Below are 15604 nucleotides of genomic sequence, written 5' to 3'. Positions count from 1 at the left end.
TTTTGCCAAAACCTGCTGGGTTCCAAGATTTGCTCCTGAGTCTCTGGGATCATAGCTGTTAAGCAGCTTTATCAGGAGCCAGAAAGGCCGTTTGTGGGCGATGACTTAGGGTCTTGTTGGGGTGGGGAGGAAAGGACCGGCTCCACCCCCATCCTGTGAAGCCCAACATGTCTCGTCACTGAGGGCCCAAGCCTGACTGTCCAATGGCCTCTGGAAGATAGCGGCCATTGAGCCACCATGAGGGAGCAGGCGGAGGGACAGCACCCTTCCCCCCCTGGGGTGGCCTGCCGACAGTAACCTACTGCGGGGTCCAGACACATTTCTGCCAAAAGCCACTGGGTTTCGAGATTTGTTTCTGAGCCTTTGGGATCATGGCCATTAAGCAGCTTGATTAGGAGCCAGAGAGGCCATTCATGGGCGATGACTTGAGGTCTTGTTGGGGCGGGGAGGACATGACCAGCTCCACCCCCATCCCGTGAGACCCTGCGTGTCTCATCACTGCGGGCCCAAACCTGACTGTCCAGTGGCCTCTGGAGGATGGCAGTCACCGGGCCGCCAGAGGGAACAGGCCAAGGCACGAAACCTATTTCCACCTCGGTTGGCCCAGCACCAGTAACCTACTGCAGGGACCGGACGCATTTCTGCCAAAAGCCGCTGGGTTTTGAGATTTTTTTCTGAGTCTCTGGGATCATGGCCATTAAGCAGTTCAATCAGGAACAAGAGAGGCCATGCCTCCAATTATATAGCTGAGCCGGAGGTGGTTTGGGGGTGTGTTTCCCACATACCTAACTTTTGGGCGTTTACTTTCTAGGTAAACTTTGCCCCAAGTTTTTGTGGTCTGGCCAAAGGCACAGCAGCAATTTTGGGGTATCTGGAAATCTGAAGGCATCATCAGGCTGCTGATGCACTGGCTTCACAGGTACAGATTGACCTGCTGGCAGAACCATACCCCCTTGTTTTTCCTTCTTAAGCAAAATTGTTTTGCTTTTGAAGCTGTGCTTAGTGGGCCTGGGGGAGAGGGAACTACTATTGGATATACTAGCCTGATTGGGTTTTCAGTGCTAGAGTCAGTGGCTGGGGGCCACATGGTGTTGGGGATCCACCTTGGGTGGCAGTGAATGAAGCACATGCACTCCAGACCCTAATAAGATATTATTATCTTAGCACTGAATAACAACAAGAAGTAGCAACAATAACAACGTATTATTATCCTAGCACTGAATAACAACAACAACAACAGTAATAATAATAATAATAATAATGAATTGTTATCCTAGCACCAGAACATCCTGCCAGATTGGCTAAGTATCCCGAGGAGTGGCTTAGGACATTCGTCCACTCTGACCCCAGTAAGGCCCAATACCTATTTGTTGGGAAAAGGGAAGGAAGATTTCATCCGTCAGTTTGAGCTGCTCCTGCTGTTTCTCTTTCATGTCAGTAGCCAGAAGAAAGCTCGAAACCAGGATGCCTTGTACGACCCCTGCATGCCTGAACCCTCTTCCCTGGCTCCCTATCAGGAAGATCTTTTAGAGAAAAGAGCTTTCTAGTTCTTCCTTACAGCCTCAGTTAGAACCTTCCTTTCTTCTCATTTCCATGTTCTCTCCTTGTCCTTCAATCTGGGAACCAAGGCCTGAACCTGCTCACAAAGGGGAGCCCACACAGCTTAGCATCGAGGCCACGAAGGAAGGAAAAGCTCCCTTCTGAAGGGGAATAGGGACCCCCAAGTCTACAGCTTCACCCTGGGAACTCCTCAGAGAGTCTAAATAGTCTTCTTCCCCCTCAAGTTCTAATAGCTCATATTTTAAAAGTTCACATTTATAATTCAATCATATTTAAAAGATGAATGAATTATAAATGAAATTTTGAAATGCATCTTGTTTCTAAGTGGAGTTTTGCTTTTCTACTGCTTGGGTCAATGAGAAGTTAATGAGAAGCCAGTAAATAAATAATGTAATATATATGTAGAATGTTCAGTACTCTAGGATGTATGATCAAAGTTATCTAGCTTGTTAAGTATAGGTCATCCTTTTAAATTTTCTAAGACACCAAAGACATACTTTGAAAGAGTATTGTGTATAGTAATGAAGTTTCAACATCCGCTAGCAAATTGTTGGGTGTTTTTTTTTCTTTTAATTTTGCAAAGCCATTTTAATTGCATGAGTTGAAAATGTAATGCTAGTTTCCAGTGGTTATTCAAAATGCTGATACATAATTCTAAATTCATTAGGTTAATGATTCATTTGTCTTGTTTGCTATTTAATTATAGCGCAAGATTACAGGTGTGATGTGACATACAAGAACACATTTCCAGAGTTTAGTCAATGTTATCCTGATAATCCTGAATCACATTTAAAGCAGGATTACTGCTGAGACTATAAAAATTCATAACTAGTTCCTCTTGCTGATAATTATTTCTTAAGTTTGTCCTCCTATTTACCAAAAATGCTGATTTTTCTTGAACAGATCTCTTGATTTGTAACTCAATTTCTACCTCTCTTTCTTTTATCATCCATTAAAACAGTACTACTTGAATCAAATTTTTTGGCATGCTTTTGGAATTTGTTATTTGCTCCTTGTTTACCCGAATGACACTGAATAAGCAATATTTTATAAGGTATTAGTTTCATCATCACTTTGCGAGCTTACCAATTCATCAAGTGGTGTTATAGTGCTTACAAAATGTACTTGTAGTGTTCTATCTATTGGCTTGGAGCAATATGTGATAGGCATTACACTGTATTTGTGCATGCTTACTAGTTTCTCTGTAGAAAACATGCTTTCATATTTGACACTTTTAGTCTTTGTTTCTGGAAGAATGGTTTGATCCAGGGAACCCATATATTTTTTGGTTAATTCAGAAAGACTTTGGGATAAATTGTGGGTTTTTTTCTGCGATACTTTTTCTAACGCTTGCTTACTAGTTGCCTGCCTTTGTGTATCCACAACCTTCCCATTCACTTCCAAAATTCCTGTGTCTCTCTTGAGTTTGCAGGCTCTAAGTTTAGTTATTTCGTTAGTAGGAGTAGCAGGTTGATCATTAGCTAAAGGTTCAGAGATTTCACGAAGTCGTCCTAAAGGGGTACTTGCTCTTTTGCATGGGTAAATATTTCTGCTTCCAAGAGGTTGGGAAAAATGCCTATTTTTGGTCAAAATAAAATTTTGTACAAATTCCGTCTCATGGAAAATTATGGGATTTGACTCATGCTGCTCCTGTGGATTAAAGAAAAGTATATTCAGTCATCCTCAGTCTAATGAAGCAATAAAGTTCTATGTATTTTTAACACAAGAACAAAATGGTGAATATTTTAACAAAAATAACTACACAAAAATTTTAACATGAAAAATCATGGTTTTCAAACACACAAACAAGATTGACTCATTTGCAACATTCTCCCTTCCTTAATAATGTATTGAGATTTTAGGGTTCAACTCTGAACGTTTTTGTCTTGTAAAAGTCCTCTTTGACATAAAGTAAGATATAAAGAATTACATTTGTGAAATGGTGACGCTACCATCACTGGCAAAGAGGATATTATTCTGACATCTCTTAGCTGTCTATATTCAGAAATAATATGCATACTAAAAATAGATAGAATCAATGATCATACCATAACTGGTTACAGGCTAAAATTACCAAGTCTGGACAACCTAGTAAAGCAGTAAAAGAATTATCCTAGATTCAAGTACAAAATAAAATCTAATGCAATATGTTTTAGGTGACAGTTATCTTTTTTTTTTTCAAAAACTTGGTTACATAGATGAGAATTAGGAGTATACCATATTGTATTGAATGATTTGAATTTCCATATTTACATAGGTTAAAGTCATATAGCAATTAGTCACTACACATAATTTTTGTTGATTTTCCTTCTGGTAATTCCATTTGCCATTTCTTTAAGTTTTGTTGGAACAATCAGTATGAAATAAAATGCTATACATCTGTCCTCTTGGCAGAGCCTGGCAAGCTACCCATGGAATATTCGATATGCCAAAAATAGTAACAGTAATGGGTCTCACTGCCCTGACCCTGAAAGAACCTCCAATACGTTGGGAATGAAGAGTAAGGGGAGGCTGCTAAAATCTCAGAGTTAGGACGAATGAAGATGTTATTGGCACCCGCTTGAGTAAATCGATGAACAACGAACGGGATGACAGTGACACAGTGACACATCTGCCAAAGGGGCAGTCTAGGAAATGGCAGAGACCCTGGCGACACTGGTGGTAACATTGTATGCCTGCGACAACTCTTATAAACAACACTGTGAATCACAGTGTCTTAATTAAAAATAAACATATTTAATTAAAAACCATAAACATACACATTTAAAAATTATCATTATGATTATATTTATTATTTTTTTAAATTTTTGAGCCACTCCCAGTACTACTTTAAAGGCTACTTCTGGCACATTGCTGGTGGGGGAAGGGTTGCTACTCATGTGCTCCCCTTATTATGCTCAGGAGATAATAAAGTGCCAGGGATTGAACCTAGGTTTCGGCATAAAAAAGTATGTGCTCCAGTCTTTTAAAATATCTCCCCAATTCATGACTATGTTTATCGTTGTTCCCAACACTTATTAAAATACCACATGAAAACTCTCAAAAAAATACTTGTGAAATAAAATGATCTAAGTTATAGGTTGACTTAAGAACGCATTTTTATCAGATTAGTAGCAACATCATACCTATGAGCCATTCGCTAAACTCTTTCCCCACATTTTAATTTCACAGCAAAAATATTCATTCCAATGAAGTTGGAAAAATGTGGATATTACCAATGCTTATTTTATACGCACTAAGTCAGTGATTGCTGCTTTTCTTTTTAAAATACCATTATTGAAATAATAAATTATAGTCATTTAAGAAATTATGTTTATGTACTCACACTGAAAGGGACATTATTGTTTTGAGGGCCATACCCAGCAGTGCACAGGGCTTACTGTGTCCAGGGATCACTCTGGAAGTCCTCAGGAGACCACATGCAGTGCAGAGACTCCAATGGGGGTCTGCTATGTGCAAGGCTAGTGCCTCACCCACACCCTGTTCTATCTTTCTGGTCCATAACACATGTAGTTTTGAAGGGAAATGGTGGTAGAGTGTTAGAGACAGTGACTGGCCCAGGAGCAGAATTGTACATGATCATTTTTTTTTAAACAAATTTGGTCCATTTTATTTTTTTTAAATTTTTTATTAGTGAATCACTGTGAGATACAGTTACAGACTTACAAACCTTTGTGCTTGTGTTTCAGTCATACAATGCTCAAGTACTCATCCCTCCACCAGTGCCCATTACCCACCACCGATGATCCCAGTATCCCTCCCACCCCCCACCGCACCCCCTACCCCATACATGATCATCTTTAATGATTGCCTGGGTTTCTGTGGATCTAGCTAATGAGGCAGATGGGTAACCCAAGCTAAGTTGACTTTCTAGCCAGAACGTCTCCAACCTTCCTATAAAATTATGACCATCACCTGTTTTCTGATTGCAATTGCTAAGATGGATGATTAGAAAAACATGATTCAGTGACTGTTTAAAATGATCTCTCTCAAACGTGGGATATAGAGAAACACAGTGAGGGGGTATCAAAGGAACAAATGCAAACTGGTCTATAGAACTGAGTTTACCAGGGCAGGGAGATAGTATGTTGGCAGGGATGGGGGGCACCCCGAGACAGTGGAGGGAAGCAGACTCTGTGGTGGAGAGTGCAGTGCTGGGACCTGGAATGCATGCAACACTATCATTAGTAGAATTGCAAGTCACAGTGGTCACAATGCCTCAAATAAAAAAATAATAATATGATTTTGGGCTATAGAGATAGTGTAGTGGGTAGGGTGCTTGCCTGGCATATGACCAACTTTAGTTTAATCCCTCTCACTGCCTATGGTTCCCTGAGCATCACCAGGAATGAGCCCTGAGCACAGAGCCAGGAGTAAGCCCTGAGTTAGGCTGGGTTCTACTACCCAAAACCATTTTTTTCATTTTTATTTTGTCTTGTTTTCTTTTGGGGGGTCTATACCCAGTGGTGCTCAGGGTTACTCCTGGCTTGGTGCTCAGGGATCATTCTTGGTGGACTTGGAATCACATGGGGTGCTGGGATGGTAGGTCACATGCAGGACAAGCTCCCAACCCATTGTACTATCTCTCTGCCCCCTGCAAATACCAATTTTAATCTTATATATCTTTTTTTAGTCAAGAAAACTTGACCAAGTCTTTTTTCCAGAAGAAAGATATTACACTTTCATCTGAGGCAAAGAAACCCTTCAGTTCAGGGCAGCACTTCTAAAAGGGGTTTTAAAAATCCAAGTGTGAATCCAAGAAGTAAGAAGAAGGAGTCAAAACTGTCCTACAGGAAGTGCCAAGAGAGTGCAAATGCTCTGCTTACCGTGGAGGCGTCTGACTTTGCTGAGTCTGCACGGACTATCTTGCCACTGACCTTCTGCGGTTCATTATTCAAGTACAAGGCCAGTGGATATTCCTCTCTTGCTGGACACTGACATAGCTGATCAGTTTTGATAGATTTATTTTCTATGGTACGGAGATCAATCATCTGTGGAGGAAGTTTCCTCCTGAAAAATGAACACAAGTTCAATGAGAATGTTTATGGAGCAATTTCAACTTGTTAATTCCCTTCTGCCTGCCCATTCCTCAAAGTTAGTCTTTCTGTTACCCCAAATCCTCTGTCATGGCCTTTCAACCTAGCAAGGCTATTGCATCCTCCTTGCTGTGTGTGTGTGTGTGTGTGTGTGTGTGTGTGTGTGTGTAAGGGGGGGCGGGGAAGGGGGAGTGAATGGGGGGAAATAGAAAAAAGCAGGAGTGAAATTCAAGGTAATAATATGGGTGCCTCTTTGGTTTTCAGTTGGGGAGGAGAAATGTTATATATGCACTATTTGGATGTTTTAAATTAAATGTTTTAAATTTTATTTTATTTTATTTTGGGGCCACATCCAGTGATGCTCAGCAGTTACTCCTGGCTCTGCACTTAGGAATTACTTCTGATAGGACTCGGCGGGCCATATGGGATGCCATGGATTGAAGCCAGGTTGTTTGTGTGTAAGGCAAATACTCTACCCACTGTACTATCTCTCTGGCCCACTTACATGTATTTTATTAATGCATGTTTGTCTGTGAACTCTGCCTAAATGTCGAGTATGTAGAATGCACAGGTCAAGTAGACCATTAAAGATGAAAACTCTTTGTCACACCCTTTGCTGAGATTCTGGGAGAAAAGTGCTTTGCAGGTCAGCTTCTGGTAAATGTAAGGTGGTCAGCCTCATGATCAGGATGAAACGGTGTGGTTAGCAGAGAGAGGAGACAGTTTTTGTTACAGAGTTCTCTGTCCACAGTTGGCTAAGAATCTGAGTTTAGGCTCACCTACGGGCTTTTCCTGGTTGGGGTTGAAGTACCCCCTAGCAGATACTTGGCTGCGGGGAAGTGAAACAGGGTTTTTCTTTTTCTTTCTTTCTTTCTTTCTTTCTTTCTTTCTTTCTTTCTTTCTTCCTTCCTTCCTTCCTTCCTTCCTTCCTTCCTTCCTTTCTTTCTTTCTTTCTTTCTTTCTTTCCTTCTTTCTTTCTTTCTTTCTTTTTGGGTCACACCAAGCAATGCACAGGAGTTACTCCTGGCTCTGAACTCAGGAATTACTCCTGGTGGTGCTTGGGGGACCATATGGGATACTGGGAATCAACCGGCAGGTTGGCTCCATGCAAGGCAAATGCCCTACCTGCTGTGCTATCGCTCCACCCCCAGTGGAATAGGTTTGAGAGGGGAAAGAACGGCAAAAACGTGAAGGGTTCAAACATACCAATGGAGACTTCAAAGTGAACCCCACCCATGTGCAGAAAGAACCGATCATAAATTACTGCGCCATGCTAGCAGAAACCCTGGAGTATTCAGAAACGGGTGAAAGGCCACTGGCTGAGATCCTTTGCCTCACAGCTCCTCTCCCCAGTGAGCCCCTCACTCATGCCCATCATTTCAGACTGTCAATAAAGCTACAGCCACAGTACATGATTGTTCCAAAACAAATGGAAAGTACACCAGAATCATACAATTTTTTTTTCCCATGAAGAGACTGTGAGTCTCATCAGAAAAGTAAAAAGTTTACACAAAAATAGAGCAGCCATGATTTTACGTCCGTGTCTTATGGGAATCTGTGCCCCTACTACACAAACATTGCTTGCTTCCATTTTCCTTTGTCTGAGTCTTTTCCTCTGTTTGACAGAGAATTTGTGTAGCAGGAGAACAGTTAGGACTGTCCTCCAAATTACGTTCTGCTGACTCGAGGAGCAATTTGAATGTGTCTCTGGTCTAGAGGTATGTAGGAGAATCTAAAAGCTAATCAGAATAACCTGAATAAACTCTCTCGCCTACTGGAATTCAGACAACAGAATTCAATGTTTAGAAAAATCATTGAATAGGATGAATAGTTTGTTTGTGGGTCACACCCTGTGGTAATCAGGGAATTACCTAGCTCTGTGCTTAGGGATAACTCCTTGTTGTCCTCAGGGAACATTAAGGGGTGCCAGAAATTGAACCCAGGTTGGCTCTATGCAAAGCTAGTGCCCTGCCTTGCTATACTATCTCTGTGGTTCCTGAACAGGGTGAACTTTTAAAACTTTAAAAGTAAGTTACCTTTTGTTTGAAGAATCTTTGGAGTAATCATCCAAATCAGCTGTTTTACCTGTTACTTTTTCAGGTTGAGCTGAAAACACAAAAGATTTTCATAAAAGACACAAGTATAGATAGGCCTTTAGAAAATATCTCGTATAAAATATTGTACAATGTAAAAAAATTAATATAGAAAGCACCTTGTATAGTATTCAATGTATAGTAGCTGTTCAGTAAAAACTTATTTTGGGGGAATGAGGGCCTCCCAAGTGGTATTCAGGAATCCACGGGGTCACTCTAGGACCTGAGGATGCTGCACTGGCCCCCTGGTGCCAGAGATCATCTGACTCACCCCAGCAGTGCTCAGCGGCCTCCAGAATCACACTCAGCAGTGCCTGGGGACTTCCAGGACACTCAGTAGGGTTGGGGGACCATGTGGAATGGGGATCAATCCAGGGTCAGTTGCAGATAAGGCAGTAATGTGGTTCTGGTTCCAGTAAAATCCTCTTGAGTCACTGATACTGAACTGTAGAAGACTGAGGTCAAGGAGCTAATGTTTATAGGCACAGGAGATGGTTCAAAGGGTTGGATGCTTTGCATGCTTGGATTCAATTGCTGGCACTGCTGTGGTCTCTACATACTCTGTAAACACTGCTGGGGGTACTCCCGCTCCCCCAAATCACACCAACAAAGGACTTTATAGTTAGCTAAGAAAAATCATGAAAGTCATCTTTTCCTTTTAATGGGGTAAGGAGAGGCAGTTCTCAGGATAACACAGTACTTGGCCTTGTTGTGAAGTCTGGCAGGTCAGTGCTGCTAGGGTCCAGAGGAACTGGAGATCACCAGGGCTATTCCCAGAGGAGCTCTCAAGGCCACATGGGGATGAGGATCAAACTCAGGGCCTCTACATGCAAGGTGTATACCCCCAGTCATTTGTGTTCTCTCCCCAGCTTCCAAATCAGTCTTCGTAAGTAAAGAGACTAAGACAGAGATATGTTTGCTAAGACAGATACAAAATTGGTTTTGGAGATTTTTAGAAAACTTTTTGTTTGGTTGGTATTGGGGCTATACTTGGTGATACTCAGGGGTTACTCCTGCCTCTACACTCAGGGATCACTCTGGTGGTGCTTGGGGTATCATATGGGATGCTGGGGATTGAACCCACGTGGATCTGTATGCAAAGCAAATGCCCTATCCACTGAACCATCACTCCAGCTCCCAATTTTTTTTTTACTTAAACAACAAAAAGTAGGGGGCACACCTGGAGGTGCTCTGACCCAGTGGTGCTCAGAGGGACATGTGATGTCATGGATGAGATGTAGGGCATCACTCATGCTAGGTATGTGCTCTTCCTTTTTTTGTTTGCTTGTTTTGGGGGCCTCTTTCAGTAGTGTGCACGGCTAACTCCTGGTTCTGTGATTGAAGGACACTATGGGGTGTTGGGGATCAAATCCAGGTAGGCCATATGCAAGGCCTTCCTGCTCTGCTATCACTCCAGCTCTGTGCTCTACTTCTTTCTCTTTTCTTTTTTAAATTTTTTCTGGGGGGCCATACCTGGCTCTGTGCTCAGGGATCAAGTCTAGTGGACATTGGGGGACCATATGAGATGCTGGGGATCAAACCTAGGTCAGCCAGGTGCAAGACAAATGCCCTCCCCATAGTACTATCGCTCCAGAGCTCCTCTGCACTCTATGTCTTGAGACACCTCTCCAGCCCTGCAGCTGAAGATGTTTATGGAAGAAAGGCATTCTCAGATTTTCAAATGTCTCTAACATAAAATGTCATTGTACACCAGTAGGAATCTTCAAATGGTAAACAGCTTTGGTATGAAAAGAGATGAACTAACAGAATCTAATAGAATTTGTTTGCTAGATCCATTCCTGATATGAAAAATGTAAAAATTTTTCATAAGATTGAATTCTTTTTGTGATCAACATAGAGAGAGAGAGTAAAGTGGAAATCTGCCACACAGGCGGGGGGGGGGAGAGGGGGATATACTGGGGTTCTTGGTGGTGGAAAATGCGCACTGGTGAAGGGATGGGTGTTTGATCATTGTATGACCAACTGAGACTTGAACTGAAAGGCTATGTGACTGTTCTCATGGTGATTCAATAAAAAAAAAAAAGATTGAATTCTTCAAGGTATGACTGTCAGCCATGCCCAGATTTCTCAATTTACTACAACTGCTCTCAGTAAGTTGGGGGTGTGACTCAGCGATAGGGCACTTGCCTTGCATGTGTAAATTCCTGGGTCGGATTCCCAGCACTGAGGTCTGGTGAGCCAAAACAGAGCCCCAGCAGCTGAAAACCTTCACACTCCACAATCTCCACCATGCTCACTGCTGGACTTCACTGCTCAAGAGGAGCCTCATTCAGAAACTGATCTGTTAAAAAACTTAGGTATGTGGGTTTTGTGACTGAAATCTCCAGACTGTTATGGAGTTGACGATAGGCTACCTCCCTCCATCTCCCTCTTCTTTCTGAAGCCTGACAGTCATGCCCATTGCCTCTGGGCCAAATAAGTTCATTAACTGACCATGATCCAGATACTAATAAATAAATCTTGAAAGAGATCAACAAGTTTCAGCGATGCTTCCAGACTCTGCACTAGGCTGAGTCGCCTGGGACACTCAAAGTCACCATCCAGTTAAAAATTTAACTCCAATTGTATTAACTCATTCAAAATTTTTGAATTTCTGGAGTGCACAGCCACAAACAACATCTCAAATCCTATACCAGCAATGAACTAGGAGTAGCACACCATATTGGACAGGATGTAAAGTAGAAGGCAACCAATCTAAATTAAGAAAATATAAACACACAAGTCTTAACAACACGTTAGCAATATCTTCAAGGGCTAAAGGATCCTTGGTGATACAACAATATTCACACATCTTCTTCTAAGGAAGTATTTTTGATAAATTTTTAAAAATTTTTATTATTGAATCACTGAGATAGATCTTTACAAAGTTGTTCATAGTTAGATTTCAGTCATAGTGTTCTAATACCCATCCTCTACCAGTGTACATTTCCCAGCACCAGTGACTCCAGTGTCCCTCCCATCACCTCCCCTACCCCGCAGCCTGCCTCTAGCAAATATAAAAGCAATATAAAATATACAAGCAATATAAAATAGATTACTCAGGGACTGTTAAAGGGGAAGGCTTGAGGAAAATTGAAAATAATGCTGGTGGGAAAGTGCACTGGTGGTGAGATTAATGTTGGAATATTAAATGTAATAAGTCATGAACAACTTTATAAAAATAAATTAAGTTCCCAGCACCATTTAAAACAAAAATGTGTTCTCAGGACTACGGAGATGCTCAAAGGATTGGAGCACATGGGAAGCTCCTTTTTAATCTCTGGCACCACACTCTCCCCCAAGCACAGAACCAGGTGAAGCCCCTGACACCACCAGATGTAACTCCAAACCAACAACAAACAGGATATTCCCAGACACACACGCTATTGGCAATCAGTTCAGCTTTTCCATTGCCTTTCAAGTAGTCAGTATTCCACTGGCATGCTTCTCCATCTTTCTCACATCTTGGTAAACATTTCAGCTAATGTATATGACAGTGAGATAATGGCTATTTCTTACTTTAGATGTTGACTGCTCTCTGACGTCCTGATGGATCTATCACGTCTTCCAGAAGGGCAATGGAGATTACCCATGACTTCTACTAGGATCTCTTTGATAGCCACGTCTATCTGCCCACATACCAAATTCTGCAGGATGGATATGTCATCCCCAACGTTCTCCCTTCCGAAATCTGACATGCCATTTCGTTTGCAAAGAAGCGAACAGCAACACCTGGCCCAGACAAGGTCAGACCGAACACCTGAAGAATCTGCCGTCAGTACTCATCAATACACTGGCTCAGCTCTTCACACACTACCTGTCTGAATGCAAGATCCCGTCCTAATGGAAAATCAGCAGGACTGTACTACTGTACAAGAAGGGAGGCATCCACAACATTGGCAACTATCGCCCAATCTGCCTATTGTCTGTCGTCTACAAGCTGTTCACTCAACTCATCTGACTAGGATTGGCAGAACACTAGATGAAAGACAACTATGTGAGCAAGCTGGATTCCACAAATGATTTGCATGATCGACCATATTCACAAGATAACCAAGCTCATTGAGGTTTCTCGGGAGTTCAAGATGCCTCTCTGTCTAATGTTCATTGATTTAAAGAAGGCCTTTGATTCTGTTGAGACCAAAGCAGTCATCGAAGCCTTAGTCAGTCAATCAGGGTGTTCAAATTCAATAATCAGGATCTTCCGTGAGCCGTATTATGGATTAACTACCAGGATCTCACCATTCTACAAAGAAGTAATCATTGATGTCAAGAGAGGGGTTCCAAGTATAGCCGAGATCAGAACCAGGAGGATTACTCCATAGCGTAGAGGCCAGCCAAGCATTCTAGGGGAAAGGGCAGCTCAGATAGCGAAGGGAGCACCAAATAAAGGGTGTTTGGAGGATCCTCCCAGGAGGGGAGATGCATGTTGAAAGTAGACTATGGACTGAACATGATTGCCACTCAATGCCTCTTTTGCAGACCACAACACCCAAAAGGAGAGAGAGAACAAAAGGAAATGCCCTGCCACAGAGGCAGGGTGGGATGGGGGGGATGGGTGTGGGAGGAATACTGGGATACATGGTGGTGGAAAATGAGCACTGGTGGAGGGATGGGTATTTGATCATCGTATAGTTGAAACCCAAGCACAAAAATTTGTAAATCTACAACTGTACCTCATGGTGTTTCACTAATAAAAAAAATAAAAGGGAAAAAAAGAGAGGGGTTCAGCAGGGTGATACCATTTCACCGAAACTCTTCAGTGCCACCCTTGAGAATGTCATGTGACGACTAGAATGGGAAGGAATGGGAGTGAAGATAGATGGTTGGCAACTACACCACCTCCGCTTTGCTGATGACATCATTCTAATATCACCAAACATTAGCCAAGCAGCACAAATGCTGACCAACTTCGACCGTGACTGTGGAAAGGTCAGACTACAGCTGAATCTCACGAAGACAATGTTTATGAGAAACATTCCATTAGCATTTGCTCTCAACGGAACGAACATCTCCAAATGCAACAGTTATGTGTACCTAGGTCGAGAAGTCAACATGACAAATGACCTGGCACCTGAGTTGCACAGGAGGACGAGAGCAGCTTGGAATGCCTTCAAGAGAGTCCAAGAAATAGATAAGAGGACAAAGAACCTCCGGCTCTGGACACATCTCTTCGATTCCACTGTTCTTCCTGCATTAGCATACACCTCAGAGACTTGGGCCCTATGAAAACAGGATGAGAATGCTATTCGGGCCTCCCAAAGTGGAATCGAAAGAGCTATGCTTGGAGTATCACGCTTCACTCAAATGAGAGAAAATCCGGAGTTCCGACCTCCGTCCACAGTCAAGAATCAGGTACGCTGTCTTGTTTGCCAAGGGATCGAAAATCAGATGGACTGGACACATAATGAGATTTGGAGATGAACTCTGGACTAGAGCTGTTACCAACTGGATTCCACAGGACATCAAAATACTGTGTGGCCACCCACCTACGAGATGGTAAGACTTCTTCATCAAGACCCTGAATGATTGGTTTGAGGCTCTTCATGTTCCTGGAACGAGCAGAAGCCATTAAGCTACACTAGCATGCGACAGGGACAAATGGAGACGTTACTGGTGACCGCTTGCGCAAATCGATGAGTAACAGGATGTCAAGTGATCAAATGATCAAATGGATAATGTTAAAAGTTGGGAAAAAAGGTTTCCAACCTGGTAATAATTTGTTTGGCAATGGGTGCATGAAGCTATTCTAGCCAGAAGCAGCTTCTTTCTTACAAAGGCATGTTAGTGGTTGTCTCTTTTCAGTGACTTGATACTCGTCCAAGTTTTGCCAAGTGAGGAAAAAAGGCTGGTCGAGAGACTTGAGAAAGACGGAGAAACTGATATTTGATGGCATAATCAAAACGCCTGGACTAACTTTCCGTGGAATCATCTTACTGATGAACTTCTATTATTCAGGATTATAAACATTCTTATTGTTTGAGCTGTGTATAGTCAGATTTTCCTTTTTTGCAGTGAAAAGTATTCTAACTATTAAAGACAAGCAAGAATTTACCGGGTGGAAAAAAGTGTGTTCTGAGCATAAAGAACAGAAGGGATCAAAACACAGTGATTGGAACATATTGTCCAAGGAAACTGGAATCAGTGTGGATAAAGTGCAGAGAGGAGAGAGAATGAATCTGGAATCCCAGCACCATTGTCGTTTTTGTAAACGCAAACCAGGTAGGGAAATTAAACGGTAACACGGTTAGAGGCTGATTCTCCTCAGTCAAAGTTTCAGTGCTTAGATCAGAGTTAACTGCAGTTACTGTTCAGTCATTCCAAAATAAACACATAGTATGTTTACCTGGAAATAAAGCAGGCCTTTTTACCTTCTTACAAACCTCACACAGAGTGCTGGGTACAGGAGAAAAGACTGTAGGGTGGACTGTTCTTTGACGCTCTTGCTTGTACTGTGAAGACACAGTATCAGGGGGTTTAGCATTTACTTCCTGCATATGAGGGAAATGGAAAATTTAGCAATGTAGTCCTTTCATAAGAATATTCAGTAAAAAATGTACTTGATAATTCATATTTGGAGTATATAATTACAACTTGCTTGTTCTTTTCTTTCAAATATTTGTATTTAATCCTCAAAAAAATTCAACCCTCATGAGTGTTCTTAATCACTTAATCACTTAATCCCTGTTATTCATCGATTTACTCGAGCGGGTGCCAGTAACGTCTCCATTCATCCGGGTTGCGTGCTAGTGTAGCCCAATGGTATCTGTTCATTCTAGGAACATGCAGAGCCTCAAACCGATCATTCAGGGTTTTGACGAAGAAGTCTGACCATCTTGTAGGTGGGCGTCCACATGATCTTTTGATGTCCCGTGGAATCCAATCAGTAATGGCTCTAGTCCAGCGGTTGTCTGT

General features: G+C 42.1%; 1 protein-coding gene across 1 annotated transcript in view; it reads right to left on the bottom strand.

The window, feature by feature from the left end:
- The window catches only part of CUNH1orf141 (chromosome unknown C1orf141 homolog), a 57114-nt gene that overhangs the window by 22932 nt on the left and 18578 nt on the right, over positions 1-15604 (bottom strand). The window contains exons 5-8 of the mRNA XM_056122201.1: positions 15036-15180; positions 8633-8702; positions 6387-6570; positions 2647-3210 (exon numbers count right to left, since the gene is read on the bottom strand). Coding sequence (XP_055978176.1) covers positions 2647-3210; positions 6387-6570; positions 8633-8702; positions 15036-15180 — 963 coding nt within the window. The remainder of the gene's footprint in view (positions 1-2646; positions 3211-6386; positions 6571-8632; positions 8703-15035; positions 15181-15604) is intronic.

The sequence above is a fragment of the Sorex fumeus genome, unplaced genomic scaffold, assembly GCF_029834395.1.
Source record: "Sorex fumeus unplaced genomic scaffold, SorFum_2.1 ptg000045l, whole genome shotgun sequence".
Lineage (NCBI taxonomy): Eukaryota > Metazoa > Chordata > Mammalia > Eulipotyphla > Soricidae > Sorex > Sorex fumeus.
The sequence above is the reverse complement of the archived record's forward strand: the minus strand, read 5'-3'. Positions and strand labels throughout refer to the sequence as shown.